The sequence below is a fragment of the Oenanthe melanoleuca genome, chromosome 24 (genome assembly GCF_029582105.1).
Source record: "Oenanthe melanoleuca isolate GR-GAL-2019-014 chromosome 24, OMel1.0, whole genome shotgun sequence".
Classification (NCBI taxonomy): domain Eukaryota; kingdom Metazoa; phylum Chordata; class Aves; order Passeriformes; family Muscicapidae; genus Oenanthe; species Oenanthe melanoleuca.
The window spans coordinates 3,582,056-3,598,418 of NC_079357.1; the positions used below are offsets into that span (position 1 = coordinate 3,582,056).

Below are 16,363 nucleotides of genomic sequence, written 5' to 3' on the forward strand. Positions count from 1 at the left end.
TCATCCTTTAGGCTCTCCTATGCCTTTGCTTACCTAGAAACAGGGGCCAGACAAAGTTTAAAACAAATATTTATTAAGTGGATATATTTAATGAAAGTACATTGAGGGCAAATGAAGGCTCCCTAAAGGACTACACCCAAATGGATGATTGACACAAGTTTTTCACACTTTTATAACTTCAGTCCATTTGCATATCAGGGGTTAATCCTCCAATTACAGCTTCAGGTAATGAAGTCATTTACCCCCAGTTTTCTCCTCTCCCCAATTCTCTTTTGTTGATATTTTCAGGCTCTGAGGCTGTAGGGTATCCTTGAGTTACAGCCCAGAGGAATTGTTTTGTCTGATCAAAGTGTGAAGACAGCAGCTGACACTTTATATGGAGTTTAGAGTTCTGCACTAATGCAGCACAGGATTTGAAAAATACAAAGGCTAAAACATCATAAAGGCTAAAATATAAAGGCATCAGTTGCATCCTGTGACTTCTCTGCCCCTCCCTGACCACGTGCTGTGCTCCCACAGATTACTCATGTGCTCTCCAGAGAGACATCCTGCTGCAGGGCCGCCTCTACCTCTCCGAGAACTGGATCTGCTTCTACAGCAACATCTTCCGCTGGGAGACACTGGTGAGGCTCTCTCACTGCTCCTGCACCTCAAACTGGGCTGCCATTTCCTTTGGGAGGGCTCTTCCTGCTGCCTCTCTCACCAGTTCCTCCCTTTTTGTGCTTTTGTGTGGTTTTTTTCCCTGCCTGCTGCAGCTGACAGTTCGCTTGAAGGACATCTGCTCCATGACCAAGGAGAAGACAGCACGGCTCATTCCCAATGCCATCCAAGTTTGCACTGACACTGAAAAGGTACATCCCACCCTGAGTGCCTGGCAGAGCTCTGGGAGTGTGTGTGGGGGTTTTCCAAACTGGGAAAAGGGCTGGGGGCTGTGCTGAGACTGGAGCTCAGCTTAGAGAGATCAGAGAGCCAGATAAAATAAATTATTTTACAGCAGCACATCTCTAACACAGCTGTTTCAGTGCTCACTCCCTGGTGAGAGCCTCTCCGTGAGCTTCACTCTGTGCTGTATGGATGGCTCACTCCAAACAAGCTTGCTGTGTTCTTCCCCTATTTTTGGCTTTTTCTGAGCTGATTTTTCTCTCCCTCTCTCCCCATCCAGCACTTTTTTACCTCCTTTGGGGCTCGAGACAGGACGTACATGATGATGTTCAGACTCTGGCAGAATGCTCTGCTTGACAAGGTGAGAGAAACTTCAGAGCTGGGCTGGGATGGAAGGGTGGTGGTGATGGGCATGGGCAGGAGCATCACTTCTGACTGAAAAAAACTCCCAGGGACAGCAAACACAAGAGTTTAAGTAGTAGGGACATTAAACACAAGTGTTTAGGCAGAGCAGGCTCCTGACTGAAGATGTAATTCCCTCTTTTTGCAGGCAATTTTTTGCTGGGGTTAATCACCCATTTTCTGGGGTAAATCACCCATTTCTGTGATAAATCACTCATTTTCTGTGATAAATCACCCATTTCTGTGATAAATCACTCATTTTCTGTGATAAATCACCCATTTCTGGGTAAATCACCCATTTCTGGGTTAAATCATCCCATTCTGGGGTAAATCACCAATTTTCTAGGATAAATCACACACACTCTTCTCTGCTGAGGAATCAGGGTCTCAGGAGGGAAGTTTTTTTGGAAGTTTGTAATTCCACAGTGGAGCAGCCCTCAAGGAAGCAGCTCAAAAAGCAGCAGGAATAACTCAGTGTGCAGGCAGAGCTCTCAGTAACTCTGTGTTCCAGAAGTGTGGAGCTCCAGACAGGACAGAAAATGAATGTTCAGGGCATCCCAAATGCAACTGGGAGCTGTTGTGGGTGCAGGGTGCACTGGGTGAGGTTGAGTGGGTTGGATTTTGAAATAAATGTGCTCCTGCTGTGCCTGTAAATCCTGTATTTGGTCTGTGCCACAGTGGGGAGGGTATTTCTGGGCTCTCAGAAATAAACTAACAAAGCTAAGCTGATGTTTCAGCATCTCAGGGTGTCCTGGCTGGAATTCAGACCACGCTGGGGGAGTGAGGCACCAGGAATAGCCTGTCCCAAAATTCAGGGTGGGGTTTAGGAGCAGAGGGGATCACCTTGCCTTGGGCAGCCTGTTCTGTGCATGTAACCTGAGCAGCCAAGGAAATTCAGGGAACTTGGGCTCAAGGTCGAGGCAGATGGGAGCTGAGACAGAGTGATAAACACAGGAAGCACTTCCAGAGCTCAAATGTGGGATCTGTGGCTGGCAGGAAAAGGGGAGAATGAGCTGAGTCCAAATTTCCTGATAAGACATGGATGTGAGTTTGTGTGTGTGGGAAGGAGGTGGAACAGTTGGATTTTTCTGGATGAAAGTTCCTCATTAGAGGATTTTTTCCCAACTTTTGGTTGCTGCTGCGAGGAGCTACATTAAAAAATTCCTGCCTTATCCCATTCCATCCCTCATCCCTTATCTTTCCTATGGGAAGAAATTCAAGCCAGCAACTCAAAAAAAAAGTTCACTGGATTTGTTTCCCCTCATTACCAAGAAATCTTTGTCCTTGGTCATAAGTTTCTTATGGGTAAAAATCTCCTTTCATGCCTGTGCCACATGTTGAAATCACAAGTTTTCCTGCCCCATTTTTCAGAGCCTCATGTCACAGTCATGTGATGATCACTGACCTGCATCCCTAAAATTTGGGCTTTTTTCAATGGTCTGGATAATTAACTTTTTCTTTGTTACATTTTTTTACTTTTCACAGTGGTGTCTGGTGACACAAACACCTTTTGATTCCAAAGTGCAGCAGGAAATGTTTTTGTTGCTGTTTTAGATCATTGTCCCTGCAGCTGGGATTCTTCAGACAGTTTTAATTTAAATTAAAAGTTGAAGGGAAAAAGATACAACCAAAGACTCATAAGGTCTTGGGGTTTGGTGGAGCAGCAAACATTAAATGGAGACACAGTAGAAGTAGTGGGAAAACATCTGTGGAGGGAAATGCAGGTTTAGTGCTTCCATGAGTTCATTCCAGCACTGTTCAGTGGAAATCTCACCCATGGGCTGCTCTGGCTGTAACTTTCTGATTTCTTTAACTAACAGGAGATTGTGGCATGGAAAAATCCCAGTGTCAGATTTTAGGGCAGACCCTGGGCTGATGGTGGAGGATTATTGGGGGCAACCTCTAGCCAGAAATTAAATAATAAAACAAAAATAATAAAACATTCCATATAATCACATATATTACATATCATTATATATTATCACATATAAAATATTATATATTATATATAAAATATAAAATATTATCTTTAGAGTTCTATATTAGATATACATATTCATACATATATATGTATGTACATATGCATACATATATACATATTCTATATTACATATAGGATTCTATATTATCTATAGAGTTCTATATTATATATATAATTATATATTAATATAAATATATATGTATACATATAAATATATATAAAATAAAATATAATTAATATTAATGAGATGTAATTATAAAACTATATATATATAATGAATAATAATAGACTCCATAAAATGGAATTTCACAGAGCTAAGCACACAGGCTCTCACCTTAAGTATCAGCATCTCTCACTTCTCCTTTCAGGGCAAGGAATGTCCTGGCAATGGTAATTCCAAACTTTGAGTGTATTTTGGCATTCTTGGCTGCAAATAAGTGAATTTCTGTCTCCCCTGTCTCAGCCTCTGTGTCCAAAGGAGCTCTGGCACTTTGTCCACCAGTGTTATGGGAACGAGCTGGGGCTCACCAGTGATGATGAAGACTATGTGCCTCCTGATGATGACTTCAACACCATGGGGTGAGTGGGGAGGGCTGAGCTCCTGCCAGGAGAGCAGGATGTGCTGCATGCCCCAAAAAACTGCTTGTCCACTATGGAGGGGCTCAACAGCTGGCCTGGAAACCAAGCTGAGTCAGTAAAAGAAACAGCAATTGATGAATTCCCAGTGTATCCACAGCCAGGAAGAAAAGGCTGTTAGCATGGAAATCAATTAAAAAAGGTACATGAAGGATTTTTGTATTTAGACTACAAAAGTAAACATGTGTACATGTTGTTGGATACTACTGGGAACCAGGGAAAAAGCAGCCTTGAGGCCTTGCTTTTCTCAGGCCTTTACAAGTCAAGAAGTTATAGCCATGATTAAACACCTGCAGGGTGTGTGCAAGATGGGATGTTTTGCAGCAGTGTGCTTTTGAGGTGTTGCCTTCTTTGACCAGGGAGTCTTTTCTATTTTGTTTTTCACAAACTACCCTTTATATATGTGTAGTGTTTCTTTAAATAAAGCTCTTTCTCTCTTGCTTCTCCATCACACGAGGAACTATGTTGCATTATCCTTTTCACTGCTCTTACAGCCTTAAAATACAACATATACATGCCTTATGAACTTTTTTCAAAACTTTTGCCAAGTATATTGACGCTAATTGCTTTGCATCAATGAATATAATAAGTTATTGTAGTCAATAACTTAAGAGTATATAAACTGGAGAACACACAGAATAAAGGGGGCACAGTTGTTATTCTCTTCAAGTGTGTGTGTGTCATGTCTGACCCACAGTGACAGTCCTGACATATTCTGGGCTCTGACCAAGTGGTTGCTGCTGAGTGTGTGGTGCCTAAAAAGCTGGAAGTGTAACATTTCCTCTGAAATGCCTGCTGAGCCAGCTGAGCAATTCTAGAAATGCCAAAGCTTCCCAGTCACAAGGCTAGGCAGGGCTGCATGGCCAGAAAATGCTGATGCTTGTCAGTCCCTGTATAAACACCCAAAAATTTGGGGCTTGCTCTCCTCTGCACTGAGCCGTTCCTGCTTCTGGACAGCCTGGAAACTTCACAGAAACATTCTCTGTGTGTGCAGCTGTAGCTGTTGTGAGAGGGGTAACCATAAAAACCTCTGTTCTCTGTGGCGTCCCAGCTACTGCGAAGAAATCCCTGTGGAGGAGAATGAAGTCAACGACAGCTCCTCCAAGAGCAGCATGGAGGCCAAGCCAGAAGCCAGCCCTCAGCTGCCAAAGAAATCTGTCACTGCCAGTACCCTGACCTCCACAGGCAGCAGTGAAGCCCCAGCCTCGGTGAGTTTTCCCCTCCCCTGGCAGCAGGAGTTTTGTTTTCCTTGAAATGCAGTGTCCTGGTTTGAAGGACAGGTGTCTGCCAATAAAGGCAAAAGCTTCTCTTTGAAATGGAGAATGGAAACCCCCTCCCTCCAAATTATTATTATAATTTTGAAATTAAGGGGCTCTCAGGCAAATATAGGGAATTAGGAATAACAGTTCTTTACTAGGAAAATTAAAATAGAAATGCAGTATTACAAAGAACAATCCCAAACCCTGCCAGAGTCAGAATCCAAGCTGACACCCGTCAGTCAGTCAGGGTGTTGGCACAGTCCCATTCAATGGTGGCTGCATCCTCCTGCAGTGGCAGATGTGGTTCAGCTGGAGCAGTGCTCCTGGAGAAGGTGCAGTTTCCTCTGAAGGTGCAGGGATGATGTGGAAAGGTCTGGTTTTCCTCTGGAATCCAGTGGAAAGAAGGTACCTTTGTGTCCAAAATGTCAGTTTTTATCTGGGTAGGAAAGGCTTGGCTCCTCCCCTGGCTGGAGCATCTCCCAGTGGGATGATGGAATTTTATCAGTCATGCACTGGGACTCAATGGCCATTAACAGGAGATATCTCCTGGAGGGAGGATGGGCTGTGGGAAAGATAAAGATGATTGCCCAGCTGGTTTAAAGATGGCCCATTAGCAGATAATACGTGCCACAGAGATAAGGGTCACTGCCCCACCTGGCCCAACAGATGGGAACAGAATTCACATTTCTGGCCACATCAGCCCAACACATCCAGGGAAATTGGATTATGTGAGGTTTGTTCATCTTCCAGCTCCTCTTCCACTGCTGCTGATTTCAATCCTTGGTCAGTGATTTTGTCGCTGGGACTCTCAACAGCAAGAGCATTTTCCTTTCTGTACTTCTAGATGAAAAGTCTTGGACATAAAAGAGTATAATTTATTCCTTGCCTTCAGTAATTCCCTGGAAAACAGTGTGTACCCTCCTGGTATCATGGTAGAGCAGACCTTGTTTAGATACCACCTCAGGTTCTTTTAGCTTATTCAGGAGCAAAACCAGAATTGGATAATATTGTTCTTGTCTATACAAAAAAAAAATCCTGATGGTGTCCAAAGCTTGAACACTGATTTTTTGAGAGCAGGTTTTAAAAACACTGTATGGCAATTGTCCTCCTCTCTCTATTTAATTTCTGGACATGTCAAGGCCAATATTCAGAAATTGGCCCCCAGATGTGGGGAGTTTTGAAATGAAGCCCGTTTCCAGGTTCTGATCTTGCCCTTGTTGTGGCCTGTCCTTGCTGCAGTTCGATGGAGTGCTCCCAGAAGAGGAGGAGGCAGTGGCTGAGAGTCCAGTGGAGAAAGACCTTGGCATTGCCAACATCATGGGAGAGAAAATCGACATCATTGGCCCTGTGAACTCCCCCTCCCTGGACTTCAATGACAACGAGGACATTCCCACTGAGCTCAGTGACTCCTCAGACACCCATGATGAAGGTATTTACATGGGGAAAGGCCATTCCAGCAGGGGTATTTCCAGCCTTAGCCCATCCTTTCCTGTGAGGAAATGGAGTGGTGACTACTGAAATCCTTTTCTGGATCCTGAAGATGCAAAAAATTCTCATTGTGGGCTGCAGAAAGTAAATGTGTTTCAATTTTAGGATGTGCCTAAAAATAGAAGAGAATATTAAAGAACATTAGAATATTAAAGAATATTAAAATTAGAATATTAAAAATGGAATGTCCCTGAAATCAGCTATGTAATTAATTATCCCTTCTGATATCCCAACTCCTGCCCTGGGATCAGTGCAGGAAAAGGGTTGAAGTCCCTCCTTAGGTTCCTTCTGGAATATCCTGGTGGATATCCTGGATTGCACCTGGAGGTCCTGCTGCTGTGGAAACCCATTTTTCATCATCCTGGGGGTCATGGCTGGGCTCTGAGGGTCTCTCTGCCCCCAGGGGAAGTCCAGGCCTTCTACGAGGACCTGAACGGGCGCCAGTACGTGAACGAGGTGTTCAACTTCAGCGTGGACAAGCTCTACGACCTGCTCTTCACTGACTCCCAGTTCCAGAGGGACTTCATGGAGCAGCGCCGCTTCTCTGGTGAGCTCTGCTGCTGCTGGGGCAGGGCTCTGCCTTGCAGGCTCAATTTTCTCTGCTTGGGTGACATTCTGAGTGGATTTTGGGACAGCTTAGGCCATGCTGCCAGTGTCCAAAAGCAGTGTGCCCATCTGGTTTCGTTTTCTAGCAGCTTTTTTAATGGAAAAAGCAGATTTTCTTATTTGTTTTATCATCACCTAAGGCCTGATCCTCTGTTCAAAGCTTAGCAGTGTGAGGGGAAAGCTGTTCCAGCTCCACACCTGACACTGGCACAGGCAGGTCTGCAGAGAATCCCTTGGCATGTCACAGTCCTCCTTTCCCTGTAACTGTAGGTTTGCTGAAGGAGGTAAATCCCCAGCCTCTCCCTCTTTCCCTGAGTTGAAAGAGGGGGAAATATTCACATTTAGCACAGGAGCCCTTTGTTTCACACAGCAGTCAGGCTCCCCAGGGGGAAGGAAATCCCATCCTCAGATTGGTTATATGGTTATACCTTTCCCCAGGGGACTGACCAGAGATCCTCCCCCAGTTATTTGACTGGAATGTTGTTTTGTCCTCTCAGATATTATCTTTCACCCCTGGAAGAAGGAGGAAAATGGCAATCAGACCAGAGTGATCCTGTACACCATCACCCTCACCAACCCTCTGGCCCCCAAAACTGCCACAGTCACTGAGACTCAGGTAAGGGACAGTGGAGCAGGGCTGGGATGCTTGCTAGAAACTGCTCTGAGAGTTATTTTCTTGTTCTGAGCATGTTTTCATTGCCCCTGCCCATTTTCCTCTTCACATTTCCTTGATTTAACTTTCTGCCCAATATCACTGCAGCCATGAAGAGATAATCTTACACTGCAGTGGAAACACCACAAACTTCCCAGCAAAAGCAACTGAGTTTGTGAACAAGGCAGCACATCTTAATAATTGTTTTTCTCACCCAAACTGGTGTTTTTTGAGCTGTGCTCAGCCCAGCAATTATTACTCAAGGAGTCAGATACTGCCTGAGCAGTCTTTCTCACAGCTCTGCAGGATGTTATGGGTTTTTTATTGTGGTGAGGACAGTGAAATGATCTGTTTAAAAAGGTAAAAAAGGGAAAATCTGCACTGGGAGGAGCCAGGCTGGCTGGATATAGCAGGGCCTGCAGCTGGAGAGGGAGGAAAAGCCCCTTTCCATATCCAGAGATGTGTTCGAGTGTCAAAAGGGTAAATACTGAGACTGAGCTTTAGGGATTGCTTAGAGGGAGGCAGGAAAAGGGGTCTGAGCAGCACATTGCAGAGAGGAGGATGCCAGCAGCAAGGTGGGACTTGTGAGGGTGTGAGGAAAGATGCAGGGAGCAGAAAGGAAAAGGGAGAGCAAAGGGAGCAGCACACTCTTAGATAAACAAGCCATGGCTTATTTATTTCTGAGTTTGGCTCAACCACCAGGGCCTCCCCTGTGTGTCCTCCCTGCAGAGCTGAGTGGGAATGGTCTGCAGGAAAAGGGATCTGTCCAGGGATCTGTGCTGAGCTCTGTCTGTCTGTCCTCTGGGTCAGGCATGCTCTGGAGCAAAGGGAAAAACACAGCAGAAGCACTTAAAAGAAGGAAGTGGTGTGTTTTTATGGTGTTTAGAATCACAGAATAATTTATGCTAGAAAATTTATCTAGAATTTATGCTAAAACCTCTGGTTTTAGCTCAGATGGGTCCCTGAGAAGCCAGACACAAGAGAGGTGCCACTTGGAAAAGTCCCAGTGACCTGGTCCCCACTGTTACAAAATCCTGGAGGCTGGAACCGAATCCATTTTCAAATGTGCCCATGGGCAGCACCTGGGTGAAACCCTTGTGTTCCTCTGCCTCCCCTTCAGGGAGAGCTGCTCAAGCAGAGCTGCAGAGGCAGGGCAGGGCCGTGGGGGTGTCTCTTGCTTGCAGAGTGCTGCTGTGCCCTGGCCACTCTCAGAGCTGCCCTGCCTGCTGTTTTCCCTGCAGACAATGTACAAAGCCAGCCAGGAGAGCGAGTGCTATGTCATAGATGCAGAGGTGCTCACTCACGACGTCCCCTACCACGATTATTTCTACACCATCAACCGCTACACGCTGACTCGTGTGGCCAGGAACAAGAGCAGACTCAGGTACCTCTCCTGGGAGGGAATGGGGAGCTAAAGGCTCCTTTGGGAGGGAGGTTTGCTGTCTGGGAGTGTTAGGAGGGGTTCAGGGGGTTGTTTCTTTGTCCTGTTGCTGGGACATTCCTGTCATGAGGAGTAGGGGCAGGGTTGATATCAGTGCATCAAGGAGAAGATTTACAGATTTTTCTTGCCTCTCTCTTGGAGACAGGGGCTTGCAGAGCCTGTTATCACTGCAGGATGAACTTCCTGGGGCTGTGCTTGGGCGAGAAGCAGAGCAGTTGGGTACTGGGCAAAGCTATATCCATGGGATTCTGTGGGAATGATGATAATCCAAATATCTGCCAGGAGCACCACTGGGAGAGGCTCTTCCTGCCTTTGAAGGGCTTCCCTCTGAAGGTCTGAGACCATTCCAGAAATAACAGTGTACATGATTATTTCCTGGATTTACACTGACAAAGATTGTGAACTGACATCAGCCCAGGAAGCAGAACCAGGGGATGACGACCTTTTTCTCCTCACAGGGTTTCCACAGAATTACGCTACAGGAAGCAGCCCTGGGGGCTGGTGAAATCCTTCATTGAGAAGAATTTTTGGAGTGGCCTGGAAGATTATTTCCGTCATTTGGGTAAGAGTAGCAATGCCAGTGGCACGCGTGTTTTCCTGGGAGTGGGCAGCATGATCCAACCCTGGGGTGGTTTATATGGTCACAGCTGGAATAAATTACCAGTTGGAATTAATCAGGGAATCAAATCCTGCTCCCTGTCAGGAGTTAGGGGTCAAATTTTGGTAAAAGGCTCGAAGAATGTGGAGCAAAAATCTCTCAAACTCTGCCAGCTTCTTTGGCCCAGCTGATGCTGTTTTGGGGCTTATCTAAATACATAGGGCAAGTAAAATTAAAAGAATAAAAAGCAGTTCTATGTATTGAACTTCAGGTACATTTAGGGCAGACAAAGCCCCCCAGGGGCTGCACCCAAAATGGACAATGGGTCACAGGTTTCACACTTTGGTAAGTTTGGGCTATTTGCATATTGGGGGTTAATCTTCCAATTAGAGCTTCAGGTAATGAAGTCATTTACTCCAAGTTTGCTCCCCCCAACTCACTTTTGTTTCCATCTCTCAGGCCTGAGGCAGTGAGGTGTCCTTGATTGCCAGGCCTGGAGAGGAACTGTTGTGTCTGCCCAAAATGGGAGAGCAGCAGCTCCCACTGGATGTGGAGTTTAGAGTTCTGCACTAAAGAACAGCAGGGTTACAAACAGATAAAAAATAAAAAAGCTAAAATCCTGTGCAGAGGGGCTGAACCTTTCTCTCCCTGTTGATGCACCCCTGGGTGCTGCAGAGAGCGAGCTGACCAAAACAGAGAGCACGTACCTGGCTGAGGTGCACAGACAATCCCCCAAGGAGAAGGTGAGCAAGCAATCCACGGTGCGGCGGCGGAAGCGCGGCCACGCCCACCTGCGGGTGCCGCACCTGGAGGAGGTGCTCAGCCCCGTCACCACTCCCACCGACGAGGAGGTGGCCCATCGCATCAAGCACGTGGCAGGTGAGCAGCTGCACCCCCAGAGCCCTGGGGGTGGGCACAGACAGGGGCTTGGTCACAGTGGGGTGGGGAGGAGACAATCTCTCAATCGATGATTGAGAGAGAGACAGGGACTGCTGAATGGGGATCAGAAACCAGCTTTTACTGGGAGCTACATTTCTGTTCTGTTCTATTCTATTCTATTCTATTCTATTCTATTCTATTCTATTCTATTCTATTCTATTCTATTCTATTCTATTCTATTCTATTCTATTCTATTTTTTCTATATTATTAAATATATTATTATATTTATATTTATATTATGTTTAAAAATATGTGTGTATGTATATAATCTAGTATTTATATATGTATTATATACTATATACTAATACTATACTAACACTAATACTAATAGTAATACTATATACTAATACTAATACATATGTATTATATATATGTATTATATGCTATATACTAATACTACACTAACACTAATACTAATACTGTATACTAATACTATATACTAATACAAATATATTATATATATGTATTATATACTATTTTATAAAAGCTACTAATATTTTACTACATTCATTTAGTTAAACATCACACAGACAAACTTTACATTTCTACTTAGTAAAATCTTCTTTCAAAATCTTTCAAGTCAGCCAGACTTGATCCAATCTTGAAATCTTCAAAACTCTGTTTGCTCTTGCCAAGACATCCTGATTATCAAGCTTCATATGCTGATTAAATCTACAGTGCTATCAGTCTCAGTTACATTTACCACATCCAGTAGGATGTGCTGGGGTTGTTTGGGTGAGGGGGAGGGGTGGGTAGAGGATCTTTCCCTGTTTCCCATCCCAAATGCATCCCCTCTCCTCAGGTTCCACTCAGACACGGCACATCCCTGAGGAGAGCCCCAGTGGCTTCCACCTGCAGAGTGTCTCCAAGCTGCTCCTTGTCATCAGCTTTGTGTAAGTGAGGAGTTTTTCTAGTTCCCTTTCCAGTCAGTGTTAAACACCTTTGGTTTAGCTGTGTTCCTGGAGTTCTGTGCTCCCTTCTCTCCTTTCCCCTCGGTTTTGCCCTTGTTTTAGCCAAACATGGGCTTTGCAGATCTGCTCTGGGAGTCCTGAAGGCAGGTTTGGGACCTGTCTGGGGCAGTGACAATCAGGACAGAGGCAGCTGTGCAAGAAGAGAGGGGTCAATACCTACAAGAGAAGAAATCCAACAAGTATAAGCATTTAATTTTTAATTTTTTACATCAAGGACGCAGTTTACAGATTTTTAATGACACATAGAAGCTGTGTGTGTGGGTAATTTAAAACAGTGATTTAATTACTGCCACACGAGCTGCTATCATGGACAGTGGCTGTGCAAAGCTCTCTGGGAGTCACTGGGCTACCACAACATGTCTGTCACATCTTTCCTTTTCATGTCTGGTCCTGGGCAATGATTTTGATGAGAGGTGCAGCCAGAAGGCAGCTGGAGCCTTTAGAGATGATTGCTGCACAATAAGTAAAGAAACACCTGAAGCACCAGGGGTTGGTGTGATTCCATCAGCTCAGCAGCAGGAACTCTGTGGTTTGGGTGTCTTTCCTGCCACTCCTTTCAGGATTGGTGATGTTGGACTGGGATGTGCTCTCCAAGTGAGCTGGGAATGGGCCCCTCACGTCCCTGTGGCTCAGTTTAATACCTGAACTCACTGGTTGTACTGTTCCTCTGCCTTTGTGCTGCCAGCAGCACTAAAGCAGTGATCCAGGCTCTTCTGACTCAGGCTCAGCTTTTCCTCAAGCTCCACCCAAGCTTTTAGAGAGGTGTGGAGAAGCTGGGATTTCAGAGCTGAAATTACAGCTCTGAAATTACAGCTCAGTTGAGCCTTTTTCTGTGTTTGCTGGTCCCAGAGGGGATGCAGATGCAGAGGTTTGCAGCAGCACCCAGGCAGGTGAATGAGGTGCTGTCGTGATGGGAACAGGGCACAGAGGTACCAAAGCTTTGTGCCAGTGCCTCCTGACAGCTTCACTTGGGTCACACAGCCCTCTGTGATGTTTCCAGAATATTCCTCTGGCCAGCTGCCAATTGCCTGGCTGAACTGGTCATAGTGGGCCATTCTTCCAGCAAAAGAACTGCACTATTCAGAGCCAGGCACCAGGCTGGCATTTTGGAATCTCTTCCTGGGGAGGAGCAGGAATGCCCCTGTGTGCTGAGGGTGAGAGGAGCTGGGCAGGGCATGGCTGGGGTGTGCTCCCAGCGCCAGGGTGGCAGTGGGGAAGGCTGGATGTGGTGTCAGACACGGCCACCTGCTGGCCCCAGGAGCTCAGCTGTGCTGGGGGAGCTTCACCTCCAGTGCAGACATATGGATCCCTGTCTGTCCTTCCTGCCTCTCTTCTCTCTGCTCCTTTCCTCCTGCCCCTGCACTCCTGCACTGTCTGAGCCTCCTCCTCTCAACCCAGCTTGTGTCAGTCCGTTTCTAACCAGCAGCTGCTCCGTCTTTTCTCTTCCCTGCTCCCATTAGGATCTGTTTCAGGTACTGTCTCTCTCTTTTTTTACCTCTTTACTCTCCCATTTCCTTCCCTTTCTCTGCATTCAGCACATCCACTCACCCAGCCTGTTCTGTCACTCCTGTCTGTCTGTCTGTCCTCTTGGCTCACACATTTCTCTCACGAGGTGAAGTTTTGGTTGCTCACTCAGATTAAATCCCCACTCACAGCATGGACTGGCCTCAGACACCTCCCTAAAGGCCTGGGTGATGTCACAGCAGTGAGCTGGGAAATGCTCCTAACCTGGCTGTTTTCTCCCTTTCTCTGCAGTCTGGTGCTGCTTGTCATTCTCAACATGATGCTGTTCTACAAACTCTGGATGTTGGAGTACACCACGCAGACACTGACAGCATGGCAGGGCCTGAGGCTGCAGGAGAGGTACAGCCAGACTGCAGCAGAGCTGTGGGGGTGATTTACCAAAATACGAGTATTGGTCTAATACTGATACCATACTGTGACAGACAAAAGACTTTCTAACAATTTCAAGTTAGAAAGTGTGTGTTTATTCATTATAGGTAACCCTCTGATACACACTGCAAAATCACAGGTGATCACAGAGTCTATTTATTGACAAAGGAATCAAACAAATACATATTTATAATAACAGCCCCTCCCATCCCCCACTTCCCATGGTAATTAGCTTGAATAGCTATTAAGCATTTATTGACTTCTTAAATTAAGTCTGGGGTCGTTTTCGTGGGGAGGGGTCTTAAAAGGAGGAAGTAAGGCGAGCCTTCCTCACCCTGAACTCTTGACCTTTTCTATCAATGACAATACAAATGATTTCTGGGGACAGTCCAATTTTTCAAAGAATGGGTTTCTGGTTCATTGTCTATGTTCCTTTGGGTCTGCTCACTAGTTTCATCTTTTCCCATTGTAAGCACAGCTGAGCAAACATGAAATGACAATCAATTGCTTAAGTTTCAGATAACTACTCCCTTCTAACTTTTAACTATTTTCAGCAAGGTAACTCAAATCCTAATTTTCTAAAATTAGTGTTTCAGGGACTTTGCACCACTTAATTAGTACTTTGTCATTAGTCTCATCTATTTTCCTTCAGAGCCAGGATTAACAAAAACACGACTAAAGCAGTTTTTTTACGTGCTGGGGCTTAGATGTTTATTAAATCTTATCAGAAAGTACAGAGAGTAAAGCAGCACTTTCAGCTCCTTGCTACAAGTGAGGAAAAATGGCCACAAGTGCAGTTGCTACAAGTGAGGAAAAATGGCCACAAGTGCAGTTGCTACAAGGTCTTTTAAGACTAAACAGTTCAATAGGGAATTAACACCAATATTATTTATACTTTTTTCCCAATAATTAGATTCTCATGACCCTTTAGAGTGACACTGACTGACCAACCAGAAATTGAAATCCATGAAGAAGAAGGAAGATGAAGAGACAACACCCAAAAACCTCCATGTTGTCCCATACCTATTACTATACTGTAAAAACCTCAGATTTAAAACTCATCACCCTGTGAAAGCACACACTTCTAATTCACTACACACTCATGACTTTTACTTCATCACTCACATTTAGAAGCTGTCTCCAAGACCTCAGGTCAAAAGCAGTGTTCTCCAGGGGTCTGTGCCTGAAAGCACAGAAAGCTGAACATTTCCTGGTTTCTGGGATCCAACACCACACCTGCTGGCTCTCTGCTGTTTCCTTGTGCATGTCAGAGGCTTTTCCCATCACACCACAGCTCTGGGCTCTCACTTTTGTGTAAAAGAGCTGAAGCTGAAGGCTGTGTTTTCCCTGCAGTGAAGAGCAGAGTTAAGGCCACAGAGGATGCTCTGTGAATACATGTTCAGCAATTTTGGGCTGAGCTGGTCACTTTCCCTCCTTTGATGGCCAAAACTCCCTCCGTATGGAAAGCAGCATCTTAGAATGATCCTTCTGTACCCAGAGGAGAATCTGGGCCTGGGACACACAGCACTGGGTCTGTTAGCTTTGTGTTTTGGAGGATGTGGATCCAGATGTCACAACATGTCCTGCCTGAATGGTCTATTTCTAATGGTCTATGGTCTTTAAAAAAAAAAAAAAAAAGAGTTTTATTTTTAGAGGCTGAGAACATCCTGCATCCACTTTTCAGAGGTGTTTTTGTCCCCTTGTGTCCCTTTTTTGGAGTCCCAGTTGCCCCTTTGCTACACTGTGTTTAACTTCAAGCCATGTGCTGCCACTGTGTTGGCCCTATTTGTGTCTTTTCTCCTTATTAGGAAAAGGAATTATTATATTCCCTATACCACCCCTGCTACTTCCCTACAGATAGATACTTTAAATGATTATAGATACTTTAAGTGATTTTATCTTTCTCTGGTGCTCTTGGTGTTTTTTTTTGACAACTACAATATTATTTAAGTCTAGAAGTTGCATCTTGGTTGCACAGTGTGATGTGCAAGCACTGGAATTATGTGGGTGGCTCCACATGGGTAATTTTTATGCTGCAGCCACGATTCTGTGGAAGCATCTGAATCCATCCAAGCACCTGGAGTGCTCCCATCTATCCTGGTTCCACTCCCCTCAGTTCTGCTTTGGGGGGTTTCAATGGGCCTGAAGAGAAAGGCTTGGGGAAAAGAGCCAGTGCAGCTATTCCTCACAATGAAGAGAAATCTGTGCACAAATGGTGTGACTTTATGACCCTTGCCTGTGTTTCCTGGCAGGTTACCCCAGTCTCAGACAGAATGGGCCCAGCTGCTGGAGTCCCAGCAGAAGTACCACGACTCCGAGCTGCAGAAATGGCGCGAGATCATCAAATCCTCGGTGATGCTTCTGGACCAGGTGAGGCTGTGCCCAGGGGGTCACTGTGTCCTCCCAGCCCTGCTCCCCATCCTTCAGCACCTCCTGCTTCCCCCACAGCCCCTCAGGTGTGCCAGCTCCTTCAGATCAGCTCCTGCTGGTGGTGGGTGCCACAAGGGCTGTCACAGGGTGCCACTTTCCCATCACAGGGGTCCATGCATGTCAAGGACAGAACCCTAAAGGGCCAAAAATCTCATATTGGCACATTTGGGATCTCATGTCTGTC

At 45.5% G+C, this 16,363-nt stretch overlaps 1 protein-coding gene across 8 annotated transcripts in view; it reads left to right on the forward strand.

Annotated features, from left to right (window-relative positions):
- Window positions 1–16,363, forward strand: part of GRAMD1B (GRAM domain containing 1B) — a 98,556-nt gene that overhangs the window by 75,706 nt on the left and 6,487 nt on the right. For all 8 annotated transcript variants that reach the window (XM_056509524.1, XM_056509526.1, XM_056509525.1 and 5 more), the window contains 14 exons: window positions 520–623; window positions 756–851; window positions 1,163–1,243; window positions 3,729–3,844; window positions 4,953–5,109; window positions 6,400–6,589; window positions 7,052–7,195; window positions 7,752–7,870; window positions 9,148–9,290; window positions 9,806–9,909; window positions 10,621–10,824; window positions 11,688–11,778; window positions 13,612–13,719; window positions 16,002–16,119. In XM_056509524.1, coding sequence (XP_056365499.1) covers window positions 520–623; window positions 756–851; window positions 1,163–1,243; window positions 3,729–3,844; window positions 4,953–5,109; window positions 6,400–6,589; window positions 7,052–7,195; window positions 7,752–7,870; window positions 9,148–9,290; window positions 9,806–9,909; window positions 10,621–10,824; window positions 11,688–11,778; window positions 13,612–13,719; window positions 16,002–16,119 — 1,775 coding nt within the window. The remainder of the gene's footprint in view (window positions 1–519; window positions 624–755; window positions 852–1,162; window positions 1,244–3,728; window positions 3,845–4,952; window positions 5,110–6,399; window positions 6,590–7,051; window positions 7,196–7,751; window positions 7,871–9,147; window positions 9,291–9,805; window positions 9,910–10,620; window positions 10,825–11,687; window positions 11,779–13,611; window positions 13,720–16,001; window positions 16,120–16,363) is intronic.